Source organism: Aethalodelphis obliquidens, unplaced genomic scaffold (genome assembly GCF_003676395.1).
Source record: "Aethalodelphis obliquidens isolate GAN/ISIS:26980383/991018 unplaced genomic scaffold, ASM367639v1 scaffold9, whole genome shotgun sequence".
NCBI lineage: Eukaryota > Metazoa > Chordata > Mammalia > Artiodactyla > Delphinidae > Aethalodelphis > Aethalodelphis obliquidens.
The window spans coordinates 40,450,320-40,470,117 of NW_020837953.1; the positions used below are offsets into that span (position 1 = coordinate 40,450,320).

The window sequence follows — 19,798 nt, forward strand, 5'->3', positions numbered from 1 at the left end:
ACGTGGACTGACCCCTGAGGCACTGGGCACAGGTAAAGCAAAAAGAGGCCTGCCCCTGGAGGAGTTCACAACCCCATCACACACCAGGGAGTGTCACCTTGGCTGAACAAAGACGACAAATCCTGAGCTTCTGAGGCCAAAAGACAGTCCAGTTATGTCATACCAAAAGACGAGAAGAAGGTGAAGTCAGTAGAACAACCAACACAGCCAGCAGGGGGCAGGACAGTTGAGAGGAAGCCAGAGAACTAGGAAATTGTCCTCCTTGTCCTGGCCTCACCCTGCTAAACTGAGGCAGAGGGCAGATGAGGACCGAGCCTTTCTGGGAGATCCCAGCTCGGGGGGTGCCCAGGCCTGGCCTCTGGCAGGCAGTAATGCAGAATATGCAGACCTACAGGCCTCAGACTGGGAAGACAGACTCCCTGTGCTCCAGGAAGGGTGAGAGAAGCTGTGGGAAGTCTGGCATGTCCAGAGGAGCCGGTGTTCAGGGCTGAGGACAATGCAGAGTGACCAGAGGTCATCCCCTCAGATGTAGCAGGGACAGAAGCTCATGACTAGGATCCACAGTGGGAGGAGAGAACACCTCTAACAGGCCAGCATGGACGAGGCCATGGCAAAGGTACAGAGAGTTCTCTCTGGAGCAGGAGGCCCACAAAGGCCCAGGAGGGATGACATCTGCGGGCTGTGTACCCCACCCGCACTCCACCATGCCTCCCCGCCACCCCACTGAACACGAGCCCCAGGGCCAGAGGAGGGAGGGATGAAAAGGAACAGCCTTGTGAAGACTGAGTGTTTAAGCTGTATGAGGAATGAGGAATCACTGAACTTAAGTTTGCCAGGAAATTGCTGGATTAAAATGTCTGCATAGCAGAGACAGATTAAATTGAGTCCGAGGAAACAAAGCTCTGTTTCTTAAATGTCTGAATCAGTGGAGGTAAAAACTTGTACTTGCTCCAAACAGAAGGAGAGGAGTCAGATGAAGTGCCTGGGATCCACAAGAACCAAGGATGAGAGGGATTCTGGCAAGTGCTGGAGGAAGGAAAGAAAAGGGTCTTCCAGTAGAGGGAGCAGCCTGTGCGAAGGCACAGAGACCCGGGTGTGACTGGCCTCTCCAGAGCCTCGAGGTCAGTGTGACTGGAGTGGACAGAACTGGAGAATGAATTGGAGATGGGGGACGAGAGGCAGAGCCCAGGAATGGGTGCCCGAACCCAGACAGTGGCAACGACGAGAGATTAGAAACATAAAGAGAAAATCGGCCTCTGGTGGCCAGCTGGATCTGGAGGTGGAGAAGGAGGTGTCTGGCCAGCGTGGATTCCTGCATTAAGCAGATATAGAGTACCCACTGTAAGGGGCACTTCCAGGCCCTGCCCCTGCCCTGTGGAACTTACATGTCAGTGGAGGGGCAGGAGAAGGGACAGACAAATGTGTAAACAACTAAGCAAGATTATTCCAGATGAATACTATGAAGAAAATAAAAATGGGATGCGACAGAATGTGATGGGGTTGGGCTCATCAGAGTGTCCTTTCTGAGGTGACATTTCAGCTGAGACGTGAATGTAAGAAACAGCAGCCATGCGAAGATGGGGGGAAGAGCATTCCATGCAGAGAGAACAACAGGAAGAAAGGCCCTGAGGTTGGTGTGAACTTGACAAGTGCAAGGAGGAGAAGCAAGGCCAGTGTGGCTGGAGTGTCGAGTAGGGGCAGAGTGCACAGGTGGGCCTTGTAGGCCATGGGGAGGGAGGGGTGTGGACAGCAGGTGCAGTGGGAGGCTGTTAGAGGGTTTTAAGCAGGGATTGACCCGAGGCTGTCCAGGTCAAGGACACCAGCCTTGCCACCAAGCACAAACCTGTCACATCCCAGCCTAAAAAGAACTCCCTGGGGATGATTTGGCAGCTCCAGCCCCAAATCCTGTATTTAAAGGTAATCTGGGCTTCCCTGGTGGCGCAATGGTTGAGAGCCCGCCTGCCAATGCAGGGGACACGGGTTCGTGCCCCGGTCTGGGAAGATCCCACATGCCGCGGAGCGGCTGGGCCCGTGAGCCATGGCCGCTGAGCCTGCGCGTCCAGAGCCTGTGCTCCGCAACGGGAGAGGCCACAGCAGTGAGAGGCCCGCGTACTGCAAAAAAATATATAAAATAAAGGTAATCTGGACATTTTCAGTCTGCCGACTAGAATCCTCTCTACCCTACTGCCCTGCTTACCAGTCTGTGTCAGAATGTGGAACACACAAGGGCAAGGCTTGCATCTCTTTCACTGTTGTCTTCCCAGTGTCTGGCCTGGCACCCAGAACGCTCATAAATATTTGACAAATACACGTCCTCATCCACTCGTGCCTGGCATGTTTGCCCTGCTTCCTAACTGGTCCTTCAAGCCATTCTTCATGTTGTAGCCATAGCCAGGCAATCAGTCAACACATTTTTATTAAGTTTTTACTATATTTCAGACATATTCTAAGCAATAGGGATTATTATGGGCTGAATTATGTCTCCCCCACCCTGGAAAAAGTTCATATGTTGAAGTTCTAAGCACCAGTGTCTCAGAATGTGATATTTAGAAATAAGTTCTTTTTTTTTTTTTTTTTTTTTTTTTTGGCCACACGGCCTGCAGGATCTTAGTCCCCCAACCAGGGATCAAACCTGCACCCCCTGCAGTAAAAGGGCAGAGTCTTAACCACTGGGCTGCCAGGGAAGCCCTGGAGATAAGGTCTTTACGGAGGTGATGAAAGTAAAATGAGATCATTCAGGGTGGGCCCTAAACCAGTAGGACTGGTGTCATTATAATAAGAGTAAATTGGACAGGGACTTAACACGGAGGGAAGGCGACGTGAAGACCCTGGGAGAAGATGGTCACCGACAAGCCAAAGAGAGGGGCCTGGAATGGATCCTTCCCTCTTAGCCCTCCAATGCAGGGGTCCCCAACCCCAAGGCCACGGACTGGTACTGGTCCATGGCCCGTTAGGAACCGGGCCACACAGCAGGAGGTGAGTGGCGGGCGAGAGCGAAGCTTCATCTGTATTTACAGCCGCTCCCCATCGCTTGCATTTCCGCCTGAGCTCCACCTCCTGTCAGCATTATGGTGAGTTGTATAATTATTTCATTATATATTACAACATAATAATAATAGAAATAAAGTGCACAATAAACGTAATGCGCTTGAATCATCCCAAAACCATCCCCTCCTCCCACCGTCCGTGGAAAAAATTGTCTTCCACGAAACTGGTCCCTGGTGCCAGAATGGTTGGGGACCACCGCGCCAAGGAACTGACCCTGCCAACACCTTGATCACAGATATTTAACCTCCAGAACTGGGAAAATACATTTCTGTTGTTTAAGCCACTCAGTCTGTGGTACTTTGTTACTGCAGCTCTAGGAAATTAATACGGGGATATAACAGAACAAAAAGACAAGGCCCCTATCCTAGCTTATGTCCTAGGTGAGGGAGACAGACAATACGTTTTAAAATTTCAGGATCAAGAAAGGACGATGTGAACGTGAGCCAGGGGTGTGCGGGCATATCCTTGAGTGTAGAGGAGGAAGGCTTCTGTGCAGGAGACCTGAGCCAGGGAGCAGTCATCCATGCGAGGCACTGGGGTGGTGCAGGGGGCTCCCGGGGTGGGGTGCAACACAGAGGCCTGAAGTGGGAACAGGAAAAGCCCAGAGTCGCTGGAGTGCAGTAGGCCAGGGGAAGAGGGTGGCAGTTGAAATGAAAGCGAGAGGTAGTCAGGGGCCAGTCATGGAAGGCCTGGAAGGCATGGAGTCTGGATTTTATTCTGAGCGCAGTGAAAACTACTGGAAAACTGTAATCATGGGTGTGATAGTAGTGGATTTATGTTGCAAAAAGATCACTCTGGTGCCTGTGTGGCGTCCCCGAGGGCAAGCAGGGAAGCCCTGAAGGAAGCAGCTATAGCATCCGAGCAAGAGATGGAAACATGAAGCTGATGGTGTCCCTTCTCCACTTACACTCCCTGGGCGTCCCACCCACCCCCAGCCCTGCCCTCCAGGTCCTCAGGTTTCTGTGTGTGTCTGCCCTCCTGAGCCACCTGCGTCCCTGCCTTGAAGATCTTCCTTTGGAGGCCTTGTGGAGCCTTGTCCAGGAGGTGCTGCATCTGGGGAGAAGACCAAACCATGAAAAAACGAGTGGATTAATCCGAAGGTTCTACACTAGAAGGGCCTTTAGATAGATGGCCCACCCGTTTCACTTGAGACCCAAAGAGGAGATCCTTATGGGGACACACAATTTAGTGGTCAAAGAGGCACAGGAGAGAGGAACTCACTAGGCCATGTTCACAGCATCCTTCTGAAACACAATTCCAACTACCCCACTCCCAGGCTGCAACCCCCGACTGGCTTCCTGTCCCGAGCAGTGGTGACCATGTTCAATGAGGCCTTTGGGCCTTGTTTCAGACTGAATTGCGTCACCCCCACCGCATGTTAAAGCCTTAACCCCCAATGTGACTTATTTGGAGGTGGGGCCTTTAAGGAGGTAATTAAGGTTAAATGAGGTCATAAGTGTGGGGCCTTAACCCAATATTACTGGTGTCCTTATGAAAAGAGGAGGAGACACCAAGGGTGTGTGTGAACAGAGAAAAGGCCTCGTGAGGCCGCAGCTGCCTGTAAACCAGGAAGAAAGTCTTCACCAGGAACCAACCCTGCTGGCACCTTGGTTTTGGACTTCCAGCTGCCAGAACTGTGAGAAGACACTTTCTGTTGTTTCCAGCCCCCCGTCTGTGGCGCCCAAGCCGACTGATGCAGAGCCCAGCTTCCGAGCTGCCCAGTGCTCCTGTTAAATGTTAAGGCGCACAGACCCATCCGACCCCCTGAGGCAGAGTCCCTGGGGGTCGGGGCCCGAGGACCCATGTTTTGAACAGGCTGCTGACGCTCACTGAAGTGTCTTCTCCATGAGCTCCTGAGGGCAGTGAAGACTGATCCCCCCAACCCTCCGGCCGCTAGCTCCTCTGACCGCCAGCCTCCCTCTCTGTGCCGAAGAGGACTTCACATCTTATCTGGCCTCCAGGTTAACTAGCAAGCTCACTCTGTCGAGTTGCCCCCTTTCCTCACACTCTCCCTGAGCCCTCCACAAGCCAAGCCTGAGCAGGGCTGGGTGTGAAGTCCGGAAACCCAGAGATAAATCAGACCTGAGGCCTGTGACTGAGGCACTCGGGGTCCACGGTGTGAACTCCACACAGCTGTGATTAACCCCACCTCTGGCAGATGCGCTAGGAACTGCAGGAAGGGGAACTGAGTGACCTGGGAGTACAGGCAATGGTTTCAAGCTGCAGAATCCTGTAGGAATGGTTATTCATTTGTTGTATTTCTGCCTAGCTGCAGTGCAAGCAAGTTGCGGGCAAGTGCCCTGTCCCCTCTACCCCCTTGGGGCCTCATAATGGACCTCAATGATTTGTGGGTTCATGGCCCTCTGGCTGCTTTCAGCTTTACTAGGAATGGCCCTCCTAGTGGCTGGGGTCAAAGTTTTAAAAACACAAGACCCCATCTGGCAGAACAGAGACATCCTTCAGAGTCCAGGAACCCTAGGTTCTGAGCCTAGTTTTCCCACTGACCACCTGTATGGCGTGACTTCAGACAATCCCGTTGTCTCTGAGTTTCCTCATCTGTAAAAGAAAAGAAGGATAATAATATTTACTCCACAAGTTTGTTTATAGAAGTAAACAAGCTAACCTCTGTAAAGCCCCCACTGTCTGGCTCTTAGTTGGCCTTCAATAAAAGTTAACTTATAGGGCTTCCCTGGTGGCGCAGTGGTTGAGAGTCCGCCTGCCGATGCAGGGGACACGGGTTCGTGCCCCGGTCTGGGAAGATCCCACATGCCGCGGAGCGGCTGGGCCCGTGAGCCATGGCCGCTGGGCCTGCGTGTCCGGAGCCTGTGCTCCGCAGCGGGAGAGGCCACAGCGGTGAGAGGCCCGCGTACCGCAAAAAAAAAAAAAGTTAACTTATAGAGGACTTCCCTGGTGGCAGAGTGCTTAAGAATCCGCCTGCCAATGCAGGGGACATGGGTTCGAGCCCTGGTCCGGGAAGATCCCACATGCCGCAGAGCAACTGAGACCGTGTGCCACAACTACGGAGCCTGCGCTCTAGAGCCCACGAGCCACAACTACTGAGCGCGCGTGCCTAGAGCCTGTGCTCCTCAACAAGAGAAGCCACTGCAATGAGAAGCCTGCGCACTGCAACAAAGAGTAGCCCCTGCTCGCCGCAACTAGAGAAACCCTGCGTGCAGCAACGAAGACCCAACGCAGCCAAAAAAAAAAAAAAGTGTAATAGACAACCTGTCAGTAATGACCCACTTTGCGTCCTGTCCAACTAATGGGCATTTACTGAGCACCCATCTTCTGGGTAACAGGCCTAATGCCCAGTGTTGGAACAGTGGAGAAGGGCTCATGGCCTCAGTGCTGAAACATCAGCTCCAGGAGGGCAGGGACTTCTTGTTGCCATTGTATTCCCAGCAGCTGGAACAGGCCAGGCATACAATAGGCGCTCAGTTATTATTTGTTGAATGAGTGACATCAATCAATCAATAAATGAGTGACTGGAGAGCCTCTGACTCATTTTTAAGACCTTGAGCAAGTCCGTTGACATCTCTCAGCAGCTTTTTCCCCATCTGTGAAGCCAGTGGTGTTTAATTCATATCGAGTTCCTGCCGAGCAGGAATAAGTAACAACAATAATAAGTAAACTTATTGAGCACTGCTATGGACCAGGCAGTGTTGTAAAGAACCCTAGGAGGTAGTAGTATTTTACCTCCACTTTATGGAAGAGGAAACTGAGGAGCAAAGAGGCAGGGAAGGCTCCTGGAGAAGGGGTATTTGATCAAGTTTTGTAGGAAAGACTGGGGCTGGGACTGAGCAAAGTGAAGAGGATCCACGGCCCAGAGGGCAAGTCCCTGTCCAGGGTGTCTCTGAGCCGGGGTGGCTGCACACATAGGACCTACGTGGAACCCGGCAGCCTAACCCCGCCCCCCGCGTCTCCATGACAACAGCCTCCGCACATGCGCCTCAAGCACCGGAGCCTGGGCTGGCGGCTTGAGCCGAAGCCGGACGCAAGCAGGGCGGAAGCTGGCTCGGCGGGCTGGGCGGCGGGAGCGCTGGGCGGGCTTTTAAAGGGGCGGTCTCCACCCGGGCCCATTCGCCCGCGGGGACTGCTGATGGTGAAGGCTGGGTGGGCTTGGGAGTCAGGATCCAGGAGGCAGAGGAGAAGCAGGTCTGTGTGACTCCCCCACCCCCCGGAGGTGACAAGGGAGCTAGGGACTGTGTAAATGCCCTCTGGGGCAATAATGGGATGGCTGTCCCCCAGGGAGCAATACGGAGGAGAAAGGACTATGGTTTTGCACCTTCTGGGTGATAAGAGGGGGACGGGGGTGTGTAACACCTCAGGATGTTGAAAGGGAGCTTGGATTCCAAAAATGTTAGTCGTAATAATGAGAAGGGTGGGGCTCCATAGTTGCTCCATCCTCCAAGGAGGGAGCTGGGGCTCCAGGGGAGAGTCTGAGGGCAGGTTAAGAGACCTCACAGGTACAGCTTAGAACAGTTACCCTCTCCCATCCCCTACTCTCAGCATTCTACCATCTCCCCTCCCCGTCAGGTTGCCCAGCCATGGCCAGACTACCTGCCCCAGGCTCAGTGATTGTCCCAGACTGGCACGAGAGCGCCGAGGGCAAGGAGTACCTGGCCTGTATCCTGCGCAAGAACCGCCGGCGGGTGTTTGGTAAGTGCCCCCCTCCCCCAGCCTGTCACCTGCCACTGCCTGGGGAGAACAGTGTCCCCTGTGGTGGGGGGCGTGGAGCAGAGAAGCAGGGCAGTGAGGGCCTTCTCCACTGCACTTCTCAACCTTGGGGACCCCAGAAGCCCTATCCTGGGGTCCCCACCCCCAAACCTCCTTAGTGTTAATTCTGTCATCAGAGCCATGGAAACAGCCAAAACCCTGCCAGGAACCACTGTCACCAGAGAGGCTGTTGATTGAGGCCTTAGCTGGTGGCAGGCCCTCTGCTGGGCACTTTATACAATGGACTCCAATTTAACCTTCTCAACAGCACGTTGCAGACTTGTCCAAGATCCCCTAGTGAGTAGAGACAAGCCTCTTCCATATCCTGCTGTCTCCAGGGTAAGACACTCATGTTCCCCAGGATGAAGCTAACTCACCCAGGCAAGGTCAGCTGACAGGCCAGCAGAGGGGCCTGGCATCGGCTGCAGGAGTCCAGCTCTGGCCGGGAGAGACAAAACAGCAGAAGGCTTAAGACCAGAGAGTGACAGGCAACCCACAATTTAGGACTTTCAGGTCCTACACCTATAGATGGATCACAGTTTAGACTTTATTTTTTGCAAGCTTTAAATTAAAAACATTCAGGGCGGTCCAGTGGTTAGGACTTGGCGCTTTCACTTCTGTGGGCCTGGGTTCAGTCTCTGGTCAGGGAACTAAGATCCCACACGCTGCACGGTGGGATCAAAGAAAAAAGAATAAATAAATAAACATTCATAAATATCTCACTGTATTGGTTCTAAGGAGTTTATATTAATTAAGAATACTTTTGCTGGGCTTCCCTGGTGGCGCAGTGGTTGAGAGTCCGCCTGCCGATGCAGGGGACACGGGTTCGTGCCCCGGTCCGGGAAGATCCCACATGCTGCGGAAAGGCTGGGCCTGTGAGCCATGGCCGCTGAGCCTGCGCATCTGGAGCCTGTGCTCCGCAATGGGAGATGCCGCGACAGTGAGAGGCCCGCATACTGCAAAAAAAAAAAAAAAAAAAAAGAATACTTTTGCTGATATTTCTTCACTGAGGAGAGAATTAGGAAAAACCTTTCTTTTACCTGTGGGAAATCTAGGATATGTGATAGTATTAATAAAAACCATCTCAGGGAATTCCCTGGTTGTTCAGTGGTTAGGACTCAGTGCTTTCACTGCCGGGTCCTGGGTTTGATCCCTGGTTGGGGAACTAAGATCCCGCAAGCCGTGTGGTGCGGCAAAAAATAAAATAAAATAATAAAAATCATCTCATGCATCAAACTTTTTTGAAAAATGGTGTTATTTGGAGTAGGCACTGGCCCAGTTCACAGAGCACAGGTGTTCCCAGCAGAGCTTCTCCTCCGGGGATGCTGCTTGTATCCCAGGCCTCTGTCATGAGTGCTGTATAGGGAATGGTTGGTTGGCACTGAAGAAGCCCTGAGAGATGAGGTTGTACACCCAAGGTATGACGGGGCAAGTGCACGTTGACTCCCTGACCCCACCTGGATCCCTCCTTGCCCCAGGGCTGCTCGAGCGACCAGTGCTTTCCCCGCCTGTGGCCATTGACACCGCCCGCTACAAGATCTTTGTGTCTGGGAAGAGTGGTGTGGGCAAGACAGCGCTGGTGGCCAAGCTGGCTGGCCTGGAGGTGCCCGTGGTGCACCACGAGACCACTGGTGAGTCCCTCCTAGGAGGCCTTCCCTGGGGTGGAGAAAAGACTTGCCCTGGACCACATAAGCTGGGATTTGTAACCAGCCTTACCATTTACTCTGCAACCTTGGAAAGTCACTTCACCTCTCTGAGCCTACATTCGCTCCTTTGTCCAAAAGGGGTAATAGTACCAACCCGTTGGGGTTGTGGTGGGGCTGGTGCTAGCGATAGTGGTGGTAACATGCCTAGCACTGAGCTGGCACAGGGTAGGTGCTCAGAAAACACCGATCTTCCTTTCTTGTTTCCTTTCACTGGATGCTGATTGACCATCATGTTGCAATATCTGAGAGTATTCCGGGACCTTTGGCTTCCCCAGTGCACAAGAGGAAACTACTTTGTCATGGCTAGGGCTAGGGCTGCCTCTCCCTGGTAGACTGGAGGCTCCTCTGGGGCAGGGCAGTTTCCCCCGTCGGACTGAGAATTCTCCCACGTCAGGGACTATGCCTTCCCCATCAGACTGAGGACCCTTTAAGGTAGGGACATATCTCCTCTTCCTGTTCCTTCTGGGCCCCCTACTCCTCTCCACCTCTGCCTCCCCCATGCTGAGTGACTGACCCCGGCCTCCCCAGGCATCCAGACCACCGTGGTATTTTGGCCGGCCAAGCTGCAGGCCAGCGACCGTGTTGTCATGTTCCGCTTTGAGTTCTGGGACTGCGGGGAGTCTGCGCTCAAAAAGTTTGATCACATGCTGCCGGTGAGCAGGAAGGTGGGCCTGGGTGGGTCCAGGAGGGGCTGGTTGCCTGAGGTGGGCTTCTGAGTACAGGCGTCTGAGCCTGGCCTGCCTGGTCTGCAGGAGCCAGAAGCGGGCGTGAATGGACTGAGGATGCTGCCTGGGCGGGGAGACCTCTGCCCTGGGACCAGCCGCTCCCTGCTCTGGGCCGCAGTTTCCGGGTCTGTGAAAGGAGGGATGGCGCTGAGACTTCGCAGGGCCCTGCAGCCCATAGGCTCCTGTTACAAGCCCCGCGTGAGCTGCTAATCAGCCTCTATCCCCAGGCTTGCCAGGAGAAAACAGATGCTTTCCTCTTCCTCTTCTCCTTCACTGACCGGGCCTCCTTTGAAGACCTCCCTGGACAGCTGGCCCGAGTAGCAGGCGAGGCCCCTGGTGCGGTCAGGATGGTCATCGGCTCCAAGTATCCTTTGGGTGGCCCCTAGGACTGTCAGAGGCCACACTTGGCAAGCCACGGAGCAAGGGTGTCAGGCAGCCTGCCTCTGCCCAGCTATGGGGTCCAGCCCCATGGGCTTTATCTTAAAGGCTGCAACAGGGCCTCCCCCAGACCCTGGGTGTTGGGGGCAAGGGAGGAGGGAGAAGGCTGGGTTTGATGGAGTGGTAAGTAGAGGTGCCCGGACAGGCTCCTTGACCCTCCTCCAGATTTGACCAGTATATGCACACGGACGTGCCTGAGCGTGACCTCACAGCCTTCCGGCAGGCCTGGGAGCTGCCCCTCCTGCGGGTGAAGAGTGTGCCAGGACGACGGCTGGCAGATGGACGCACGCTGGATGGGCGGGCTGGGCTGGCCGACATTGCCCATGTGCTCAACGGCCTGGCAGAGCAGTTGTGGCACCAGGACCAGGTGGCAGCTGGCCTGCTCCCCAACCCCCCAGAGGACACCCCCAGCTGAGGGGTGGTGGCATGATGAGTGGGCACTCCCCACCCTCAGTTGACCCAGAGCAGGACCCAGGGCCCAAGGCTGGGACAGGAATATTGATCTCATCCCGAGGGCTGGCCAGAGGGTCCTAGTCAGGGAGAATGGTGGCCTGAGAAGGCTCCCAGCCCCAGAGCACTTTCCTTGTGGAATTCTTGGCAGTGAAGTGGGGCACAAGGCTCGGTAGGGCAGCCATCTGAGGGCATCTGGCTGTCCACTGGCCTCCTCCCTCTGCCCTAGGAGTCTGGGTTTCTGGAAACGGAGGAACTGTATGCGCAAGGCCTGAGGGCTCAAGCATCTCCCCAGCCTCCCCCTGCCCTTCCCCCTTCTGCAGCAACCATGGAGTGTGACTGGGGAGAGTGGGTGCCTCAGCTGGGCCCTGGACCTCAAGTGACTTCAGTCAGAGCCTGTACGTGTTAGTTGAGGTAACACCATCTGCTGTACCAGGTAAACCCTGAACTCTCAGTGGCTTAACTTAATAGAAGTTTTTTTCTTTCTATGTCTCACCTCAGGTGGAAGTGAAGGTGGGTGGGGAGGCTCTGCTCTATACACTGATTCAGAGACCCAGCCTCTGACATCTTCAATGAGTTTCTTCCCAGTTTGTCCTGGGGCATCAACATCCAGTCAGGAGACGGGATGAGTGCAGGTGGAAGGTCCGCCAGCAGCTTTCTATGGACTTGGCCTAGGACAGTGTGCCTCATTTCTGCCCACATTCCATTGGCCAGCACCTAGTCACATGGTCACACAGAGCAGCAGGGGAAGTTGGGAAATGTAGTCCACCTGTGTGTCCAGGAGGCAAGCACCTCACTCTGGAATTCCTTTTTTTGACCATGAAGCTGTCAAGCTATGCTTAGCACAGGGGCCCTGCCAGCCTGGGGGAACCAGAAAGTATCACTGGGCAGGGACTGGGCCAGGTGGGGGGTCAGGGCGTGAGCTGGCAGGAGGCCAGCAAGGACAGGAGCAGGAAGGTGAGTGACCTTGTGCCCTTGCCCCATCAGCCAGACACTAGTGAATGTGGGCGAGAGTTGTAGGCACCTGCGGGCAGGTGCCTACAAAATCGGCCTTTATACTTTCTTTCCCTCCCCGGTGACACCCTCTCCAGCCCCATAGATGGACCCCTGGGCAGAGAGCCGGCCTGAGTCTGACCCAGCTGGAAGGGCCCTGGATGCCCAGGTCAGCCAGCCGACCCTCAGAGCCCCCTCTCGAGAAAGCAGCTCTGAACACTCCACACTCACACGCATGGTCATGTGCCCACACACACCAGTACTTGCTCTGAAATGCTGCCCCGCTTCGCCCTCCTGGCGCACACAGGAGGCTCCTGCATGCTCTCCCTGGCTTACGCTCCTGGCTTACTGATGGCCTGCATGGCACTGCTCTTCAGTCTGTCCACCCTGTGCACTGCCTGTAGGTTTGTCAACCTTTCCAGGGCCTAAAGCATTGATTTTAGCACCTTCTTACCCGCAACTCAGGTTCAGAGCTGAGACCTGAGCTTAGCCCTTGTCCCAGAGGAGGAATGTTGCTGGGCAGGACCCAGGCCTCACAGCCTGCACAGCCCACCGGCCGACTCCTGCTCCCGCGCCGCAGAGTGTCCCACTGCCGCCTTCAGCTCTGCTTTGGCCCATTTCCCTCTGGTCTTAGCTCCAGTAGACCTCACCCACCAGGCAGAGCAAGGCAGGACCCAGCAAAGGTGGCCTCTGGGCTGGAATGTGGCCTTCCAGCTATGGATACCCGTGTGTGTTGTGGGCACCAGCTACCCCACATCCCAGCCAGTTCTCTCAGGCCTTAAAGCGTCAGCATCCTTCTTGGCCACCAGCTCAGCCAAGAGCCAGAGGCTGCTCAAGTAACCTAGATCCTCCCCACAGCAGAGCGGGGCACTGGTTGGCACTGGTTAGCACTGCTCCAGTCAGAGAATCGACCCCTCACACACTTTCACCCCAAACCAGAAGGTAAACAATTCCCTTCTCCCTGAGTAAGAACGAAGTGGGGACCACAACGGTGCTAAGACTTGGAGCCGGCCACCTGCCGTCCCAGCGCTGCCTTCTCAGCCCCTCAGAGCCCAGGCCCAGTGCCACTTTAGTATTTCATAGGCTACCCCCTTAGAGGCCTCCACCGAAGTACAGAGAACTGGAAGCACAAGGGAGGAGGGAGCTGCAGAGCCATAATTCTCCTAATAGCTGGTGGCTGTCCCCGCAGAGTGGACTCTGGGCAGGGTCGTGGAGAGCGAATGAGAAGAGAATGTGTGTGCACACACACACACACACACGGACTCAGGCCGGCTTTGTGGGCCTGGCACCTGAGCAGTCCACAGGGCTCTGCACTGGGGGGCCCACACCTGGTTTAATGCTCTGCTGTTGCCATCTTGAAATCCTTAATAATTTTTCAATAGTTTTCCACTGGACACCACCAATCACGTGGTAGGTCCTGCACAGGAGAGGGTCCAGACTCCAGATAAAGTTCCTCTCTCAGGGCCTTGGAGACAGAGGCCATCCTGTGGCCTGTCCGGAGGCCACCGGAAGTTGGGGAGTTGCCTTCTCCCCATTTTGGTGCCAGAAATTCCACCGTTAGGTTAAGCCTTACGACAGCTCAAAGGCAAATACCCTGCTGCTCCCTTTGTGGGCCCTGAGGCTACCTGGAGGGAAGGGGTGGTGACTGTGCCCCCAGGCTGGTTCAGGGGTGAGCCCTGACTTAGAGGGGATCCTTGGGAAGAGGGAAGCCATGTTTGCTCCTCCGGGCCCTGGAGCCCACAGACTTCAGGGCTCTAGAGGGAAGCTGGAGGGAGGAGGGACTAGCTTCTCCAGGGGTGGGGGTGTGTGTATGTGCTGCAGCCCAGCCCTGGTGCTGTTTGTCAGGACATCCCAGACCCCTCTTCTTCCCTCCCCAAGCCCCTTTCCTACAGAGGGGAAGTGCTATGCACCAAATGGTTGTGTCCCCCCAAGATGCATACACTGAAATCCTAGTCCACAGTGTGATGGTCTTAGGGGCCTTTGGGAGCGGATTTGGTCATGAGGACAGAGCCCTCATGAATGGGATTAGTGCTCTAATAAGAGGGACCCCACAGAGCTGCCTAGCCCCTTCCACCATCTGAGGACACAGAGAAAAAGTGCTGGCTGCGAACAAGGAAGAGGGCCCTCTCCAGAACTGGGCTGTGGTGATGATCTTGGACTCCCAGCCTCCACAGCCACGAGAAATAAATTTCTGTTGTTCATAAGCTACCTGGTTTGTGGTTTTTTGTTATAGCCGTCCAATGGACTAAGATAGGGAGGCTGAGGCCAGAGAGGGTCAGGCGTTTCTCCAAGGTTGCAAAGCCATGGAGCAGCCCTGATGCCCTTAGCCTTCCGTACCCCTCTCCCCTGGACTGTCCCTTCCCCTCATCCCCCAATGGTGTCTTCTGGGTGCAGCCCCTCACATGATCCCACCTGGTCTTGCTTTTCCAACCAGAAGCCTGGGGCTGCCTGTAGGAGGGGAAATACGGTACTGGTGCCTGGCTCCCTCCTCCCTCTCCTCTTTTTCTCCTTCCCCCATCCTTCCCAGGCCACAGTGAGCTGGTAAGTGAAGCTCCTGCCTGCTGCCAGCCACCAGCCAAGCCCAGCCTTGTGGACAACAAGGAGAACCCCAGGCAAGTTGCCTGCTCCCAGGATGAGGAAGGAGATGCAGGAGCCAGATCTGCAAAGGCTGCTGGGCAGGGCTCCAGAGCCTTGGGTGAGTCCAGAATGGGGGTGGGACTCCCTGGTGCTGCCCTGGATCTCCTTACTCCCAGGGCAGCCTGGTGCCAGCCATGACACCACCCCCGGCCTCCACCCCGTGCCATGAAACAGACTTGGGGGAGCAGTGCCCAGAGGGTGGCATGGGGCTCAGGGCCCAAGACAAGTCAGAGCTGTGTGGAGGCAAATCCCCAGAGGCCCAAGCTGGGAGTAGGGGGGTGGGGGGGCCCCTCCCTCCCTGTGACCTCAGACCTAGAGGCTGGGTCAGTGGGGGCGAGGTGAAGTGGGGAGAGTTGGTGTTCAATTCTATTCTAGAAAGAAGGGGTGTTTCCTGGGAGCAAAGGGGACCGACTGAGGCTTGGGGCCGTGGTCCAGAAGGAAGGTGAAGAGCTGTGACCTTGGGTTGGTCACTGTAATTCCTTTGTGTCATCTATAAAATGGAGAGAACAAGAGCACCCGCTCACTTCTTCTGAGTTGTAACAAGTAAATGCGTGTAAAATATTTAGCACTGGGCCAGGCACTGAATTAAGGGCCCAGCAAATGTTGGCTACTGTCTTTGTCGCTGCTGTTACTTATGGTAGTGGTGGTGTTTCTGGGGCTGAGAGCGAGTGGAGAAGAGGGAAAAGGGTCGCAGATCGCGCCGACAGCGCCTCCACTGTTGCGCCTTATAATTAGCCAGCGGTGGGCGGGCGGGTGGGCGGAAGGAGGGGCGGCCCAGCTGGGCTGGTGGAGAAGTTCCTGGCACCTGCACCTGCGCCGGGGTCCTCTCACCCGCACTCCGGTCCTGTTGCGCCCAGGACGGCGATGGTGCCGAGGACAAGGACCGGAGGACGACCGTCTCTGCGCGTCCCGCTGCAGCATTTGTGTCCCAGACTCCGGAGGCAACATTTTCCGCGACTGGAAAACCGAAATCGGTGAGACTGGGGCCAGACAGGACTCTTACCCCCACTTCACCGCTTCACTCTGGCAGCCGGAGTAGCCCACCCACCGTCCCTCTCTTACAGGGAGGAAAGAGAGGTCTTACCTCCGCGAGGAATCCCGTGGCATCTCTGGTCCTTTTCTTGCAATGGGCAGTTCCTCCTTTGAGCTAAGCCCAGTCGCTCTTGCTGTGGCGCGAACTTTCCTTTTTTTTTTTAAATTTATTTATTTGGCTGTGCCGGGTCTTAGTTGTGACACGCGGACCTTCGTTGTCTCCTGCGGGATCTTTAGTTGCGACACGCGGTATCGAACCCGCGCCCCCTCATTGGGAGCGCGGAGTCTTAACCACTGACCGCTAGGGAAGTCCCACGAACTATTTCCTTTAATTTGGGCCTTAGTGGGACTGATAAACCCAGCCCCCAACTCCCCACCCAGGGTGGAAGTGGGGTAGGGTGGGGCAGACCGTTCCTAACTGCCCTTCTGCCCCCGCGATGGTACAGACTTCCTGCTCGTGAGGGAGGACAAGCTGCGACCCCCGCGGCGGGCGTGGTGACAGCGACTCCTGCAAGCGGAGCTGGCGCGATAAGTTCCAGAGGAACCTGAGCGCGCCGGGCTGCTCCTGGAGGAGGTGAGCGCGGCGCGGTCGGGCTGCGGGGGCTCAGTCCCCGAGGCCGAGCGCGGGCTTCCCTAACGAGCCTTGTGACCTGCGCAAGCGACTTCAGTACCTCATCTGTAAAATGGGCTTTACCGTAGCGTCAGCCCATAGAGGGGCTGTGATGATTAAACTGGCGAGCGTGCAAAGCGCTCAGCCCACGGCCTGCTCATTGGAGGTGCTCAGTAAATGGGAACCAGCAACCACTACTCTATGACTCCGGCCTACTCAGCGTCTGCGTCTGTCTCCACGTTTGTAAAATGAGGGTGCTAGTTCCCCCCTCGTTTGAATTTCAAACGAGGAAACGCAAATCAAAGCGCTTTTGAAGGTGGCCAAGGGCCCGCGCGCGCAGAACGGGAACTGTCACTCCCAGGCGGGATCATGAGAGGTGGGGCTCCGGGCTCTGGCCCATCCGGAGACCCCGGCCCCCCAAGGAGTAGTGTCTTGCCAAGCGCCGCGCCCTCGCCGTGTACTTCGCCAAGCTGTGCGCCCTGGGAGCTGCTGGCAGAGGAACTGAGCCAGCGTGTGCCGCTGTAGGTGGGAGGGACGAGCTGGGGCGAGGTCAGCCCGGGGGCGGAGTCTTCCCAGGTACCGGTGACCCTGCCCTAGTCCTGCAGGCCCGACGTAACCCGGACTCGGACGGGGGGGTGGGGGGAGCTACTGCGGCGCCTTCGCCTGCTGCAACCTCTGCAGCAACACGTGCCCAATAAGCCACTGGACTTTCCGCCGCTCCAAGCTGGACTTGTCTCGGGTGGGCGGGGCCTCCCGCAGAGGGGAGGGGCGCCAGCCGCAGGCTTAGCCAAATCGAGGCTCCATTGCTCCTCCTTGCTTTGCCAGTGAGGCAACTCCTGCTTAACTCACTTTAGGTCTCAGGCTTGTCCTTTCCGCAGCCTGGGGTTCAGGCCGTGCCCGAGCGGCTCCCCGTCCCTGATTCCCACCCGTTCAATGCCCCTCAGATGCTCACCTGGCTGCAAAACACCCAGCCCAGGCTGAGCTTTGTGGGGAGAAGGGCTCTCTGGTTTTAGCAGCTGGCACATTTTTTAAAAATAAATTTATTTTACTTATTTATTTTTGGCTGCGTTGGGTTTTCGTTGCTGCACGCGGGCTTTCTCTAGCAGCCGCCAGCGGGGGTTACTCTCCGTTGCGGTGCGCGGGCTTCTTGTTGCGGTGGCTTCTTTTGTTGCGGAGCACGGGCTCTAGGCGCGCGGGCTTCAGTAGTTGTGGCTCGCGGGCTCAGTAGATGTGGCTCGCGGGCTCAGTAGACGTGACTCGCGGGCTCTAGAGCGCAGGCTGAGTAGTTGTGGCGCACGGGCTTAGTTGCTCCATGGCACGTGGGATCTTCCCCGGCCAGGGATCCAACCCATGTCCCATGCATTTGGCAGGTGGATTCTTAACCACTGTGCCACCAGGGAAGTCCAGCTGGCACGTTTTATCCCTGTGTCCCCAGCCTAGAGACTGCCCTCCCATCGTGTTAGGTCTCGCATTCGGCCGAGGGTTCAGCTTCTGACCCCTGCTCTGCTCACAGATTCCTGGTCAGGGCTTCCCATGACTCCTACTTCTCCAGCACCCAGAGGCACCAAGTGGTGAGACAACTGCCTGGGGAGAGTCCAGCTGGGACCTTACGGGGGCGGAGTTGATGCCAGAATTCTTTCTGGCAGGTGGCAGAGATCCTGGCCTGAACAATCTATGGGAAAGAGAAACGTGCAGAGATGGTCATGGCCCGTCTGCTGACCGAGGGAGTCTACACTGCAGCCTTCCCACTGCGTGAGGTAGAGATGACACAAACCCAGCTTTCTTCCACTGCAGGGGCATCAGGAGAAAATTCTGGGACTTCCCTGCAGCCCTCCTGCCTTTCCTCTCCCTAGGGCCCCTGTGATCTGCCCGGGTACCAGGTGCCTGGTGCAGACCTCAACCCTCCACAATTGTTGTATTCATACTGGGCCTGCTGGGGCTGCTGGCAAAAGTACCAGCCCCTGCACCACATACAGGAGGACTTTGGGGACAAGGAAGCTATCTGCTTTGGTTGGTGCATCTGGTGTTGGGGGTGAGGGCTGGGAGCTGGGGGTGAGTACAGAGATGCAGGCTCATGAGCATTCCGTCCCCCCACATTCTGTCACCTACACAGCCTGGGTGCTGCTCTTGTGGGTACCCTGGTCTTTACCTCTGGCCTAGTTACCATGGGCACAAATGTACCAGCGTGATGACTGGGAGTGCTGGGGGGATGAGCTGCATGGGCTGGGTCAGCTGGCTGGTTGAGGATAGACCCTCCCAGGATGGGGTACCCCTTGCTCATAGGGAGGAGATCTGTGCGAGCAGGAGTTCCTTCCTCGTGTGCTCACTCTGTGATACTTGTGCCACATGGAATATTTCCGAGATCTGCCCCGTGGCCAAGGTGAGCCAGGGAAGAGAGCAAGGGAATGGGTAGGTGTTTGGGACCCAGCACCTTGGGCCTAGCTGCTGGGAAGGCAGTGTGCCCTCTGCAGTGCGCCCTCTCTCCCTCCTCTGCAGATGGGCTATCTCTTTGACCATCTGGGAACTGTGTTCTTTAGCATCCTCATGTGCTTCTGGGCCACAGCCTTCCTGGAGCACTGGAAGCACAAGAGTACCACCTTGGCCCACCACTGGGACTGCAGTGACTTCCAGGAAGAGGAAGTGACGCCCAGCTCAGCCCTCCAGGCCCAGAACTCTGCTTCCTGCAGTTCTCAGAGGCCATAAGGCATGCTGGGAACAGCTCGGACTCTGGAGTCCAGCATCCCGGGATCCAGATCTGACTCTTCCCTACAATTTTCCTGGGTCACTTTCCCACCCTCCCCTGACATCAGGATGATATAAGGTTTGGTGAAGTTAAATACTAGAGGCATTTAGAGGCTCAAAGAGAAACTCTTCCTGAAACAGGGAAGAAGGAGAGAAGCGTTCCACTCACCTACCCATCTAGCCATCCACCTGTCCATCCAAACATCTAATCATTGATCCTGAATCTGTTTGCTTTTCTCCGTCTCCACTGCCACCCTCACTTTCCCCACCCCCTAGCCCCAGTCCAAACCACAATTCTCTCTTACCTGAACCCCTGCAGTAGCCTCCCAATATATCTCTCTGCTCTTATGTTTGCCCCCATTCAATCCATTCCCAGCTGCCAGGGCAATCTTTTTTTTTTTTTTTTTTCTGTACGCGGGCCTCTCACTGCTGTGGCCTCTCCCGCTGTGGAGCACAGGCTCCGGATGCGCAGGCTCAGCGGCCATGGCTCACGGGCCCAGCCGCTCCGCGGCATGTGGGATCTTCCTGGACGGGGGCACGAACCCGTGTCCCCTGCATCGGCAGGCGGACTCTCAACCACTGCACCACCAGGGAAGTCCCTGGGGCAATCTTTTGAAGATACGAATCACATCCTGAATTATCCTACTCAAAGCGTTCTAGTGGGTTCTCATATGCACTTGGAAAACTATCTAAGCCCCTCA

At 55.9% G+C, this 19,798-nt stretch overlaps 1 protein-coding gene and 1 long non-coding RNA gene across 6 annotated transcripts; both read left to right on the forward strand.

Annotated features, from left to right (window-relative positions):
* Positions 1-6,638: 6,638 nt before the first annotated feature.
* CPLANE2 (ciliogenesis and planar polarity effector complex subunit 2) lies at positions 6,639-14,282 on the forward strand. Of its 5 annotated transcripts, XR_003433423.1 has the most exons (8): positions 6,640-7,203; positions 7,585-7,707; positions 9,243-9,395; positions 9,999-10,123; positions 10,423-10,559; positions 10,799-11,519; positions 12,175-12,245; positions 12,542-14,282. XR_003433423.1 is itself a non-coding variant. In XM_027110031.1 (6 exons), the coding sequence occupies exons 2-6, from the start codon at positions 7,596-7,598 to the stop codon at positions 11,046-11,048; spliced, it is 777 nt and encodes a 258-aa protein (XP_026965832.1). In that variant the 5' UTR covers positions 6,640-7,203; positions 7,585-7,595; the 3' UTR covers positions 11,049-14,282. The 5 variants fall into 5 exon arrangements, 2 of the variants coding, with proteins under 2 accessions (XP_026965833.1, XP_026965832.1); XR_003433421.1 differs by having other exon boundaries at positions 10,799-12,245; XR_003433422.1 differs by having other exon boundaries at positions 12,175-14,282.
* Positions 14,283-15,497: 1,215 nt separating this feature from the next.
* On the forward strand, positions 15,498-19,563 carry LOC113622151 (uncharacterized). The gene is made up of 3 exons (XR_003433424.1): positions 15,498-15,687; positions 16,192-16,319; positions 18,002-19,563. It is a non-coding gene; the product is annotated as an uncharacterized LOC113622151 (long non-coding RNA).
* The last annotated feature ends 235 nt before the right edge of the window (positions 19,564-19,798 follow it).